A 14,503-nucleotide genomic window follows, 5' to 3' on the forward strand; every position below is an offset into this window, starting at 1 on the left:
TTTGCAATAATTGTAAGCAACATAGGTAGTGACAAAAATGATTTTGTTCTTGGATGGCCTGAGTTGTCTGGAAATGTCTGTCTCTTCCCATCAATGATGAAGGAACCCAAGGCTCAGCTGCTGACATAGGTACCTCAGTTAAATACCTGAGGTTATGTGGAATGAGTCAGGGACTTGCAGCACAAGCACACTACAGGAATGGCTATTTCTAGTTTCTTTCTGTGTGTTGTTAAGAAGGCAGAAATAAATACTTGAAATAATTTTATTAATAACGTGTCAAACCTTTTTTATGTGATGTTACACTTTCAGTTTAATGTCAAATGCCATATAACCGAGTTGTGTCGTTTTGTGAACCGTAACAGCATTGCTAATAAAGCCCTTAAGGTCAGCTATTTAGAACACCCTCTAATTTAAACAACTGCATTGCCCTGATAATTAAACATTATTATCTTTTATGCACGTCAGGCAGAGTAAAGCATTTCCTTTTCCTCTCTATCCACCTAAAAAGCCTAATGAGCCAGACCTTGTACTTGACTAACACAGCATAGGCAAGCTGCACTTTGTAGACCTTCAGCAACTTCTACTTTCTGAAGATCTGCATTGGCCTTTCTCTCCCATAAGTGTTAAAGACTCTAACATTTATCCAATAGTACTCAGGAATGAAACACATTCAAAAAATAAAAGCCATGATTTGATGTAAAAAAGAACATGGCAGAGGATGTTCATCTCTGGATTTCTTTCTTCTCCTATTCGTATGTATCCACCTTTGGCTTTTCCCTGTTCTCCAAAACATTCTGCAAAATCTTTCCTTATCAAGTCCTTGCTAGTTTGCAAGTACTCACTGGCAAATGAGATTATTTTCTCCATAACAAAAACATTTCCAATTTCCTGAAATCTTTTCTCAAAATGTCTTATTTTTGTAAAATATCTCAATAACCAACATATTTCAACACTGAAGAATATCATCCTACTATTTACAGAAGAGAGCCAAGTGTCTCTGCAAGGAGGACTTTTTGATAGTTTTGTGTAAACATTTTCCTTTCTCTTTGCAAAATACCCTAGAAGTTCAAATGCCAGCACTCAAAATTGAACCCTATATGACTTTGAAAATGCAAGTTCCTCTTTGTCAAACCACTGCCATATTCAACATATCTCCTAATTTTTCTACTTTAATTCCTGGAGCTAGAAAGTTTAGAAAGTAATATTCTCTGCTCAACTGAATAAAGATCTGATCTCTTTGGAAGCACAAGAGTGAGTTCATCTAACAAGCATTTGTTTTTCTCATAAATCTTTTGTTTGACAATGGGTGGACATATTGATGGAGGCAATGGATAAAGACACCCTTTGCTGTTTTAATTTTGATGGCTAAGGCTTACACTAAATCAAGGAAGGGGTAAGGAAGGAAGAGAAGAATTCTCTGTGGACCTCTGGTGGAACAAAGAGAAGATGGATTAAAAGAATGAGCAGATTGGCCTAAAACAAGTTTGCTTTGGCTATCTTGTTTTATTGTTCAATAAATACTCAGTGGAGAGAGTCAGGCAGTAGAAAAATTTGCACTGCAACAACACACAGAAGCTTCAGTCAGCATGTTCAAATGCGCCTCAGTTAAGAAGTTGCTCTTATTTCAGGCCAGTTACACCTAGCACAGGCATGGATTGGTTAGTTTTTGGACAGAACACTTTGAGACCTGGTGCTAAATCTACCCGAGGTTTGTAGGGAAGCTTGTAGGTGCATTAGTAGGGACTCCTTCAAACCAACTTCTGCTGCTGCCAGTCTCATCTTAACTGAAGGGCTGTGCACTGGTGGTTGGGGTTTGCACTACTGGTTTTTCCTGTTTGAGGCAGATATCCCACCAATGTCTCTTATAAGGAAGATGCAGAAAATGAACTGAAATGAGAGATTTCCACTGTACTTCATTAACAGCAAGTCTCCTCTTTGAGTTAATTACTTCTATAAAGTGCTCAAAATACAAAGACGCTGATATTAGTTTATGAATAGTTTAACTGGAACTGTGATGAGAGGGTTGCAACTTGTGTGTATATATATAGCATATAGCATTTAAAGGTTATTGATGTAATCGTTAATTACTTATTACGGAAATTAATTTCCCCGCACGTGGGCTCTGAGCCTCCAGAATTTGAAGTCTCTGTTACCACAGGGTAGAAATTTCAGTTGATGCAGTAAATTGTCTAACCTGCTTCTACATTTTCAATGCCTAGTGAAGCAATTCTTCTAATTGAAGTACACTGTTTCCTTACCCAGCCACAGGAGCAGAGAAGGATGTCTCTGGAATTAACTTAGATTATCTTGAACAGACAGGATCTCCCTCTGTGCATACTTCTGTCTTTTGACTGTATAAGGACTTTGCTCACATATTCTAGGAAAATTGCTTCACCACAACAAAATGCTGTGTTAAGCAGATGTGCCCTGTGACTTAAGAACATTTTTTCCTAGCAGCAATAAATACAGCTTCCACATGGACAGCTACACCTCATTTAGTCCTGCTTGACTAACTTATTTCCTTCTATAACAAGGTGACCTGGATGAGGGAAGGTTGTGGATATTGGCCATCTGGACTTTAGTAAAGCCTTTGACACCATTTCCCACAGCATTCTCCAGGAGAAACTGGAAGGTCATGGCCTGGATTGGGAGTACACTTTATGGCTTAAAAAACTGTTTGGATGTCCAGGCCCAGAGAAAGGTGGTGAATGGAGTTACATCCAGCTGGCAGCTGGTCATTAGTGGTGACCCCAGGGCTCAGTGTTGGGGCCAGTCCTATTTAATATGTTTATCAATGATCTGGATGAGTGTATTAACTGCACCCTCAGTCCATTTGCAGAGGACACCAACTTGGGTAAGAGTGTTGGTCTGCTAGAGAATAGGCAAGTTCTACAGAGGGATCTGTAAAGGTTGGATCGATGGGCCGAAGCCAACGGCATGAGGTTCAACAAGGCCAAGTGCCAGGTCCTGCACTTGTGTCACAACAACCCCAGGTAGCACTACAGGCTGCTGGACAGCACTACAGGCTGGGGGCAGAGCAGCTGGAAAGCTGCCCAGTGGAGAAAGACCTGGGGGTGCTCGGCACTGATGAGGCCTCGAATCCTGTGTTCAGTTTTGGGCCCCTCATTACAAGAAAGACATTGAGGTGCTGGAGCATGTCCAGGAAGGGCAATGGAGCTGGGGAAGGGTCTGGAGCACAAGTCTGATGAGGAGTGGCTGAGGGAACTGGGGTTGTTCAGTCGGGAGGAGGAGGTTGTGGTGAGATGGCGGTCAGTCTCTTCTTCCAAGTAATGAGTGGTAGAATGAGAGGAAATTACCTCAAGTTGCATTGGGGAGGTTTAGATTGGATGTCGGGAAAAATTTCTTCACCAAAGGGTAGTTAAGAACTGGAACAGGATGCCCAGGGAAATGGCTGAGTCACCATCCCTGGAAGTATGTAAAAGACATGTAGATGTGGCACTGAGGGACATGGTTTAGTGGTGGACTCAGCAGTGCTGGGTTAATCGTTGGAATTAAAGTTTTTTTCCAACTGAAAGAATTCTATAACCAATTAGAAGAAGACTTTGTATGTGTAGCAGATAATCTATCACCTAATTCATACTATTTAACAATCTGTGGACTTCTTACCTATAAACACGGAGACTTTTACATGATTTACAAAGCAAACATATGACCTGGTTTAGAGTACCTGACTCTTGCATGGAAAAATGTTTATCAAACTTTTTGAGTACTATAGCTGAGAGTCTGCCGAAATGGAGACAGGGACCCAAACATGTATATATCACTCCTCTCAGTTATGCAATTCATAGACTAAACATATCTTCGTTTGGTGTCAAAAATGTCCAAATATTATCAGAGTCTGGTTTTTGTGAGGTTTTGTTATTTTTTACATGGAGACTTCTGAGGGCACCTTTGCAGTCTTTTGACAAATATTCATATACACAGTGACTTGCTACACATGGCTGCTGTGTTTCTGCTTGTGTTTCAGGTGTGGGTTAACTTTAAGCACAGAACAATTCTTAAGATAATGTTTTTCCAAAGTAATTCTTGCTTACAGAGTCAGTAATTCCGGTTTTTGCATCTGAAAGACTTTTAATGAGAAATTCATTATAATTAAACATTAAAAATATTATTAAGAACACAGTAACTTTTCATTTCAGTAGTTTAAAATTATTTTCTCGAGGAATTGCTAAGGTAGTTTTGAAAATCAGTAATTCTTGCTTTCTATCATGCCTATAGTGGTTTCTATAAAAATATGATATGGGATGATATCAGCTATAAGAATTTCATTGGCAAAAATGTTAAAGTCCAAGTGGATTAAGAAGTAATTGCAGACAAACAAAATCCTTTACTTCATTGAAATGAAGTGTTTAGACACTGACATGAAATGACAGATTTGAAATGATTTGGCATGTTTTCATTGAAAATTTCACTGAAATTCTGACATTATTGTGAAATATTTCCATTTCATTAAGGTTGTATTTTGCATAGAAAACTAAGAAGAACTGGTGATTCCTTTTTAAAAAGTCCTCTTTTGAGCAGAAGTAAACAGATGGTTTTTGTTATCAAAACGAAACAATTTTTTTTCATCCTGCAGCATCACTTTCCTAGAAAACATGAATTCATCTATGAAATCTGAATATTATATTAATGTATTTAATATTTAATTTAGTCTGAAGCTGATTTCCCTGGAATATTTCCCCTGAAATTCTTTCTAATAAAGCCTGCACTCTTGTTAATTTTATATGTCTTTAAATAGGTCAAATTGTTAAACCCACTTCCTTTATCTCTCTGCCCCTTTGCCAGTACAGGTTCTGCAGCTGCTCACAACTCAGAAAAACAGGTCCTGCCCCTGGGAAAAGGGAGCATCTAGAAGACCAACTAGAGGTATTCGGGAGAATTTTAGTAGTTAAGCAGCTGCATGTCTAGTAAACATGGAGTGAAATTAAAATTTAGAAATTTTTTAATCAAACCTTTAAAAAAGTTAATTCAGGATCAGGAAAACTCTAGAAAACTTAGTTCTGGCTTCTTTAGATAGGTCTCAACATGATAGATAACACTGGATATAGGCTATGTAAACCATACATTTACTTTAGGTTTTTCAAGGTAAAAGCAGGAAAAAGCTTATTAAAATCTTTCCAGACTGCTAATTTGAAATGCGCAGAATTTCACCTATTTACATCCTATTTACAATATTAGGTATTCCAAATTCACCAGTGATTGTGTATTTGTCAAGAAAGAGAAAGATGATCAACATAAACTAAGAATGGAAAAGATAAAAAAAAGAGTAAACCCAACACAAACCAGCCAGTGTTTACTCATTTGAAAAGTGAGAGAGAAAAGGTGAACAGTTACATACTTAAAAATTCCTATTTCTTCTGTAGTGATATGAGAATTTCTAATAACAAAGCAAAAGGAGACAGTACTAGCAATAATTACAACCTCATTCCGTTACTATATTTGAGCTTATACAGCTATAGCTTAAATGAAAATGGGACATTTAGCGTGAGGCAAATGAAAGAGAGATACAAGTTATAGTATAAGTAATTAAATTGCACTAACTAAACTTACTGTGAAACCAGATGATATTGATCCAGCCTATTAATCTCCCCCTTCTTCATTTCACATATAAGGGAAAATTAGTAAGCATTGTAGTAAGCACTTTTTCATGTTTTTGTAGTCATATGCTTAATACCTAAACAGAACCAAAGCTAAAAAAAAGTTAACTGAACAGTGACAGACACTGGGTTTTTGCTGTGATACCTCTATTAAAAACTCTGAATATTAATGACAAGAAAACATGCATTTTGTAATGAGTGGAAAAGATGACTATCTACTAATCAATAAAGACAGCTACTATTCTCTTGTACTTAATTGCATTGCTGCACCAGAGGCTTGCAATTAACTTGAACTCAGATTTGCTTGTGAATCACATTTGGGATTCCCCTTCTACATCCTTACATGGAGCTGCAGTTAAATCAGATAACATTTTTATTTGATTCAGAAATAAGTGAAACTTACTTCTCACTGCCCATTGTGTACTTGAAATTGTGGCAGCCTTCACAAAACCAAACTCTCCCTTACTTGAGATAATATTAAACAACGTGTAATTGGACAACAAAATGTCCATGCCCAGCTCAGGGTGGCTGTGTGACTCCAGGAAATCTTCCTTGTTTGCTGCTGGTTGTAGCCCAGGCAACAGTAGGTGTCAGAAACAGGCACCATAAGCTTCAGCAATGTGTCTTTGCTGACAGCCAAACAGCACCAGTGGTGCAAAATGAACAGAAAAAAATGTGCTATGCTAAAAATAATTGTGGGCAAGCACAGAAAACGTACATTCTGGTGGATGCTCTTTGGTTCTGCCCCATAACTCTGAACAGATATTCTTGCCAGACATTATCCTGCAGGGTAAACTTGAGAGTATGAATCTTTGAACCTCATTAGTTATTAATAAAGAAGAATGATGATTTTATCAGGGAAGATTCTTTGTTGATAACACACCTCTGACCTGACTCCACGGACTGAGAATCGATACCACTGAGATGCCTTTTGACAGCACATAAATGAGAATCACAGTATTATGGCAAGTGTGAAAGGAATGGAAATGCAGAGATGAGCAGCTTTCACTATGGAGAACCTCAAACCCAACTGGCATAAAGTTTTGGGTTTTTGGAAGACCCACTTCAGTGGCAAAGTGGTGAACATGGACACTTCTGAGAATAAAGGTACTTTCTCAATTTCCATAAACACAGGGTGATACCAGGGACTTGCAGACTACTACAAAAAGCACAGCTTAATCACTTTAATTTCAAGAGACTTTCTCTGTTCATTCCAAGGCATTTCTAGATCTACATTTCAAACATCATGTCATTTTGGAAGGTCCTCAAAAACTCCAAGCTTGGTAATTTTCTTTACACGTTTGTCAATTTTCATTTCCTTACACAATGAAAATTCTTCACCATCCACTTGTTTGCTTCTACAAGTACACTCAATCTGATGTTCTACTCCATACTCTGTCTTGAGATTAAACCAAGTTATATTTTCCAAAGACTACTCCACCCCTTTTCAAGGTTTAGTTCTAATATGTTTCATGTTTGGTTGCTTAAAATGCTGAAAGGAATTACTGATAATAATTTTTGGTATTATTTTCAACTTGAAAGGAAAAAAATAATACTTAACTCCTGGACACTTAATCATAAAAACAATGTAAAAGGACACGTTCTAATTTTACTTGTCCTCATTCATCATTATTTTGTCACTTTAACGGCAATTTTTGGATTTAGACTGGACATTCTGGACAACCAGACCTGATTGCTTACTTGAAGAGCTCTGACCTCAGTCCCAATATGGTGTAACAATGTTCTTTGGTAATAGCATAAATAAAGGTTGAGATGTTAGGGATGGCTTGTAAGATAAGAGGGGAAGACAATGCATTCTTATCTGTTTTCTTGGGGGGGAGGTGGGGAGCATTTAAAGGAACAGAAATAGTAGTTATTAAGTCTAGAGCAGAAGCATCTGAAAATAATTCACAGAAACAGTGAATATATTGCCTAAAATACTATACTTTCAAGAGCTCCTGGCTGGGTTCCAGTGCCCGAGATGAAAGAACTTGAAAGGCCCTGGATGCTTCTGTATCCAGTGTCCTCTGCAGCATCCTTAACACAAGAAATAGAAAGACTCTGCTGATGTGCTTTTATCATGATCTACATGGACCAGGACAGCCAGAAACCGAGCAATTGTTATGCCTGAGGTAAGTTTCTTGAACTTAGAGCTGCACCTACCAGAATACTGTAGTAATAATCAGAAGTAAAGTGACTGAACAGTTACAGAGGCTACTGTTTCCTTCAGCAGCCTGTATGGAATACATTTTGAAACACAGCTACAGAATCTAGTAAAACTTGATTTTACTTCAGCAAGAATCTAATGGTAGGGATAGCTGGAAATATTTATGGAAATGAAGAATGTGTATAAAATATAAAAGATCCCCTGACTTGGTATTGTTTCACTAAATCATTATGGCCTAATGTTTTCTATTATGAAGAAGCAATGATGTAATCAGCTGTATTACTGCAACTTAATTAGGCACAGCAATCAGACGCAATTATAAAAAACATTTCACCCTACATATGCCTAGCACTACCTCAAATTAAGAAAATTCAAGCTTTGTGTTAAGGTTAAAAAAAAAAAAATCATGAGAGGTCAGAATTTCATTTGAATGCATGAATCCTTGCAAAAACAGCAGTTTCTGAAATGACTGTAAGACAGGATTGGCATTTCAAGAAATAGAAATAGTGGTTGTTAAGTCTGGCAAAGTATGATCTGAAAATAATTTATGAAGGCAGTGAATATGTTGCCTGAAACATTATACTATAAAATATAAAATTATCCAATACATTTCCTGAAGGAAAAAATGCTTATTAGAAGACTTATTAGAAGCTTATTAGAAGTTAGAGACTAATTGAGGTATTTTTCCATCAGTACTTCTGTAGTTCCCTACTTCCATGGTAGCTTCTTAGGATTACTAAATTCTATTTCAAATGAACAAAAGAATCATTACATGTTTGGTTATTATTTCTTCAAATCTTTCTAAAATACTTAATAACTTAACACATTTACTATTATATTTTGCAGAACAGAGATTTAGCAGTGATAGACAGACCAGCTCAATTTAGCACCAAAGTTTCTTAAGCATTTGCTGTAATTGACATGAACAAGTACTATACAGTTACATTTGTCTTGCCTATGGACTTCCATAGCTCAGCTGAATTGGTATGTGCAGGTTCCTAATGAAATGATACAACATATTCTGACATGATGATGTGCAGGGATTAAGTGAAGGTTGGGAAATATCATGGGAACTATCTTCCTAACTCATTTTTGTGTCTTGCTTCTTTTGCTTTTGCATGCACAAAAGAGTACTTTTAAAAAGATATGCAGACATCCTCTGATTCCCAGTAGATGTACATATTGGTGAAGTAAATGTAAAATGAATGAATTTTTAATTGTCATGGACACCAATACTCAGGTATTTCCATTTTGAATTCTTTATGAAAGAGAATCTGAATGTCAGCATTTCTAGGAGTCATGCACTGCTATTAAACTTCTGTTTCAGTATCTATACCTACTTTTTGAAGAAACCTCTCTATAGAGATACCTGTAGTATGTGTTTAAACACGTAGCTGCCTTTCTCTGTCAGACACGGCTAAAGTTTATTTAAAGTATGCTTTATATATTTCTCATCCTATTACTGAAGAGCACTTCAGAGCACAACTACTGAAGACTATGTCTATTCAGATGTAAGAGAAGAAAAAGTTTCACAGAATCTGTGCTAGAAGAGAACATTTTAAATTCTGATACTATCAAACTGTTCAAATTCATCTAATTGAAACTATAAAAAGAGCAGAAACCCAGTAGAACAAAAAAAGATAAGCAGAAATTTGTCTCAGTTAAAAGGTTGTATTTCAGGCTCTTATCTATCACATTACTACTACTGAATATGCTTAAATATTCTCCAGCACACTCACCTCTTTTTGACGGTACTTAATTGCCAGTTTCAATCTTGCAAGATCATTACCACTTTGTTCTTCTATCAAGCTGTTATCATCTCTGTAATTAAGAATAATTTCCAATTCCCTGGAACTCCGTGTCTGATCCAGGAGATCTTTTGCAAATTGCTTGCATTGCCGTGACAGTTCCTCATACTCTGACTTAAACTCATTTTCGACTTTACTCAGTTCTTGTAGCTCCCAGCTCAGTTGAAAAGCAGTAAGGAAAGGATCCTCACTGGACAAAGCAATCAATGATGGGCTTGCCAGAGCCTTGTAGATATTGAGTCTGGACCGAGAGTGGCGGAGGCTGTCCACATCTGAGCTTGAGACACATTCGACGCAGTTACAGCGCACCTCGTGTGGCCGGGGCACAGACACCCCTTTCTGCACAAGGAGCTTTATGATTTCGTAATTGTTGGTGTGGGCAGCCAGAATAATAGGTGTGATATCCGGCGTAAATTCTGAAAACTGCTTGTCCAGAAGCACTGGTGGAACCTGTGAAAGAGGAAAAAAACCATTACAGGCCTTCTCATTGAATAGGAGTTATAGAAAATTAAGCTACAAGTGGTTTACCAGGTAATACACTTACTGATGGATCTTTATTTCTGGCCAGAGTTGAAGGAAACACTTTAAACAGAACAATTCAGTTAGCTAAGATAGCATCTTCCCAGGTAATAAACTGCTATAAACAGGGTGTGATTTTTCATGGAACCTCTTTTATATGTAAACAACCCATGGGCAATGATTCATTAGAGCAAATTATTAGATAAACAAGGAGGAGTTAGACACAAGTGCTCCTCTCCGGTCCCCTGAAGTGAGCAAGATGGAAATGCTCTCTCTCACTGGTTTATCTCAGTTTTATAGGGAAGAAGGAATCATGGAGGCATAACTGTGAATCTCTGAAGCAAGCAATGACCAGGACACAGGAAAATTATATTTATAAAATAAAATAGGCAAGTAAATGAGAAAAAAATGTGTTTTCTTAAAGAGAATATTGAAAACAAGACTGTGTAGAGACACAAAGATATTTGCTGCAAAGAGCTTAATGTTTTAAGGCTCAGTTCTACATTCACCTGCACAAAGAAACATACTCTGTTTATAGTAAAACAGGGAAGTTTGTAGGAAAAAAAGTCCCCAGACATCATTTTTAAAGACTCTTCTGATGTGCATTTCTGTATCGTCATCTTCTTTATCAGAAAACTGTAAGGTCTTTCATTTTAAGCTTGTTTGTTTATTTTAAACTACCAGGCTCTAAGGTTAAGGTCAAGGCAATTCATTCAATTAGTATGATTATGAATGTAAGTGCAATTAGCCAGTGTCAATCAAAAAATTGGTATTGGTCATCACTTACAGACTGCCTTTGGTCCACAGCTCAATAACCAAGTACAAAACTCAATCCATAGAGCACCACTGATAGGTGCTCTGAGAGATGCTCTTTCAGGAGGAAGAAAAAAGGAAAATATCTGACTCAAGGTTATCTGAATGCTAGGGAAATGCTAGGCCACTTCAGGGAGAAAAAAATGTTTGATGCAAGTCTCATGACAGCACTATGTCCTCATTGCCAGGCGGGAAAAACACAAGTGGAGTGGGAGTGGTAAAACGGGGTAGAAAGACAAGACTGGACACCTGGCATTCAGGACAGTAATCACACATCCCTAGGGAAGCAAAACCTGCTGGGCCATAATAGTAGCTGTGCCAGATTCGGAGAGGGTATGTGGAGTCAACAGGCAGAAATCCCTTTTCTCCCTTCCCATGCACTCAGACATGCATGCTTGGCTCGGCACTGTCAGGCTGGCACTGCGTTTGTTTCAGCACAGGACTGAGCTGGCATACCCACCCTCACGATCCCATGCAGAGGGAGCAGCTATCCTCACAGGTAGATGTTCACAACCAGTGAGCCAGGCAGGTCCTGTGCAACTTCACTTCTGCTTTCTCTATTTTGAGGTACAAACAAAATAGTGTGTGTGCAGACATACAGAGAAACATAGGTTAAATATTACTCATGAGATAAAGAACCCATTTGAGAATATATGGAGGGAACACTTGGGTACAAGAACAAACAGGAGGTCTGTGTGCTGTGCCTGGTCTCAGGGCAAAACCCACAACTTGGACATATGTCTTCCCAGAGGACTCTGTAGCTCTGGCCACACTTCTCTGTCAGGTCTCTTCCAGGGTACCTCTGGGACATCTGTCGCCTCCTGTCTGGATGCTGCACAGAGCCCACCTGCGGATGCCCAGGTGCCCAGATCACATCATTATTCCTGTCCAGTGTGAACTGGGGCTTGAAATCCATGTCTGTTTTCTCACCTGTCTTTGGTGTCAGTGCAGAAAGTGAGACCTGTTTCCAACCTCAATTCTTACAGGTTACTGCAGTCTTAGATTTATCTTCTCTTCTACTTACATATTATATAGGAAAAAAGAAAACACTGCGTGCATACACACACATTTCCTGCTCTCTAAATTGCAGCTGTGGCCAGTGCTTTTGAGACTAGAAAGATAAAAATGGCAGTAGAGATTCAAACTTTGCATTAGTAGAAATGAGATTTTTGGCTATCATAAAACTGAAAAAGGTTTACAGAGTTGTGTTATGTTGTGTTCTGACAGTGTCTGCTACAAGCAGTGAGACTCCCCCTCGGCCTCAAGTTCAGGGTACCAGGGAGCGAAGGAGAGAGCTGCAAGGGCAGAAAACTCAAGGACAGAAAGCTGTAACTTCAAACTCACTGACTGCTCAGAGTATAATTCTGTCACTTCACATGTCGCTAGCTTTGTACTTTCTGACAGTACTAAAGTAACATTTGCTTCAAGCCCTGCCAGAACTGAAGGCTATCTTAAACATATCATCAGCTGCAAGCTCTGAAAAATTAAGACACAGCTTCAAACAACATGGCATTACAGTGACTGACTTGTACATGGGGTCCATTTCCTTAAAAGCCGCTTGCTTTTTCTCATAGCTTATCAAAGCCTTTCATCTTAAGCTAACTCAGATACAAGGCTAATGCACACATTTTTGGAATTCATAGCATCAGAATTTACCCAAATATAGAAGTGCTTATTAAATCTTTTCAGCCTTAACTTACAGAAACATTTAAACTTAAAGGGCAAACCCTATGACTTCTACTTTAATTACATAATGAGTTTAACCCCTGACCCTTTACCTCCTATTTTAAGATTTTGTACTAATTTAAACCAAAGAGAGAATATCGAAGTAATAAGGTCAAATTATTCCCTCATCTGAAGCAAAATGAAGTACTTATCTTTGAAGTACTGAGCGCACTCATGCCATTCAGAAAATTTCAACATTTAACTGTTGACCCAGAGTACTTGCTCTTAAATCGTCAGACTTACAATGAATTTTACTTTCAAAGTACTGAAAAATAATTCTCTTAAAGAGAACTAAACCAAATAACCAGCACACACTGATATTAGTCCCATATTCTGAAGCTTTGACAGAACACTCTCAGAAAACATGCAAGTCTTCCTTAAATCCTGGAAAGCTACTAGGTCTTACAGTCACTGACTGTGACTGGGACTTCCCAAGGCTCAGCAGCAGTGTAACTATATTACGCATTTTGAAGTTAGTGTGCTAAGTTTGAGGCTGCTTAAACTTGGCAAGGTCAAGCAATTTTTGCCTTCTTACATTTTGTTGAAGATTTTCTACTTCAACACTATTTACGGGGCTGAACAAAGAGGTTTGGTGACTGTGTATATTTGTTATGAATGTCTATGTGATTAGTAGACAAAAAGAAAATAAAACAGAAAATAAAGGACAGCTCAAAGTCTGAACACTTCCGTGCTCAAGGGCACAAGATTTTTGTCACATTTCCTTTCCCTGCATTCACTTTAAGTGGGAATGAGTCAGTCTGGCTGGGATATCTAACAATTCTTTTGGATACCAGGTGGAACAGTCCTCTTCAATGTGTTTATATTCCCTGTATGGTCAGTGTGAAGAGAAGCTCCTTTGCTATGACAGGAAGAGAAATCTAGGTTAAATTAATGCCAGTTAGGTCTGAGACGTCATGACATCAAATGAGAGATTGATTGCTGATGAGCCCTTAGACATCCAGGAAACAGAAAATACAACAGTCTGTTTGGAAAAGGAAGAATGTAAAACCCATGTGTGTCCTTTTCTCCATCTAGATTTTTCATAATAGCTCTCATTACTGCTATATCTCAACAGAGAGACTGAAAACTGCAGTATCCATTTACCTGCTGTTTAAGTGCAAGAGCTCAGAATCTATGGAAAACTATTTCCTTGGGCAAATAGATTGCTTCCCTGGCTCTTGTCTTTGTTTATTTATTTGCAATTATTTTATCTTTTGTTTGTAAAGGAAAGCAAATCCCTCATGGTTTCAGGTAGTTAGGGGAATAAATTTCTGAGTCATGTCCATCATGATAGCATGATTGGAGGAAAAACCTAAAGCAAAGGAAAAAAGAGAATATATGACAGATAAGATGAATACTTATGTCATGCAGTACCAGGTTATATAAGGAAATTAATATTATAAAAGTGTGTAATCAAAGTCTCAGCTGCTTTAGCACTATTTCTCTATAGCTGTCATCAGTCAGACACCTTGAAAATGCTTAACTCTACATTCCCGTACAGCCCACAGCACACGAGTTATCCCTATGCATACACAGTCCCATGCTTTACATTCTGGCTTGTTGAGTTCTTCTCTTCTTTGGTTTGCTATTGTTGTGTCATTGTTGGATCACCTGAAATACATCCTGATTAAGACCATGGAAGTAGTTCCCCCGGGTAGGGTTCAAAAATTCCTCCTACCGCAACTCCCTTAACATGGACTAAGTCACTGATAAACATCCAGATACCTGGAATAACTTAGAGATATCATGTCAAAATAACTTGAAATCAGTTATCATAGCACTGGAGGGGTCCTGAGAGCCATGTTGAAACTCTCCTCACAAGACCACACAAACAGCAGGACAGCAGTGGTGGC

At 38.1% G+C, this 14,503-nt stretch overlaps 1 protein-coding gene across 3 annotated transcripts in view; it reads right to left on the reverse strand.

Moving 5' to 3' along the window:
* Positions 1–14,503, reverse strand: part of TRPC4 (transient receptor potential cation channel subfamily C member 4) — a 134,218-nt gene that overhangs the window by 52,965 nt on the left and 66,750 nt on the right. For all 3 annotated transcript variants that reach the window (XM_048295142.1, XM_048295141.1, XM_048295143.1), the window contains one exon: positions 9,525–10,043. In XM_048295142.1, coding sequence (XP_048151099.1) covers positions 9,525–10,043 — 519 coding nt within the window. The remainder of the gene's footprint in view (positions 1–9,524; positions 10,044–14,503) is intronic.

This window comes from Corvus hawaiiensis, chromosome 2, assembly GCF_020740725.1.
Source record: "Corvus hawaiiensis isolate bCorHaw1 chromosome 2, bCorHaw1.pri.cur, whole genome shotgun sequence".
NCBI classification, from domain to species: Eukaryota; Metazoa; Chordata; class Aves; order Passeriformes; family Corvidae; genus Corvus; species Corvus hawaiiensis.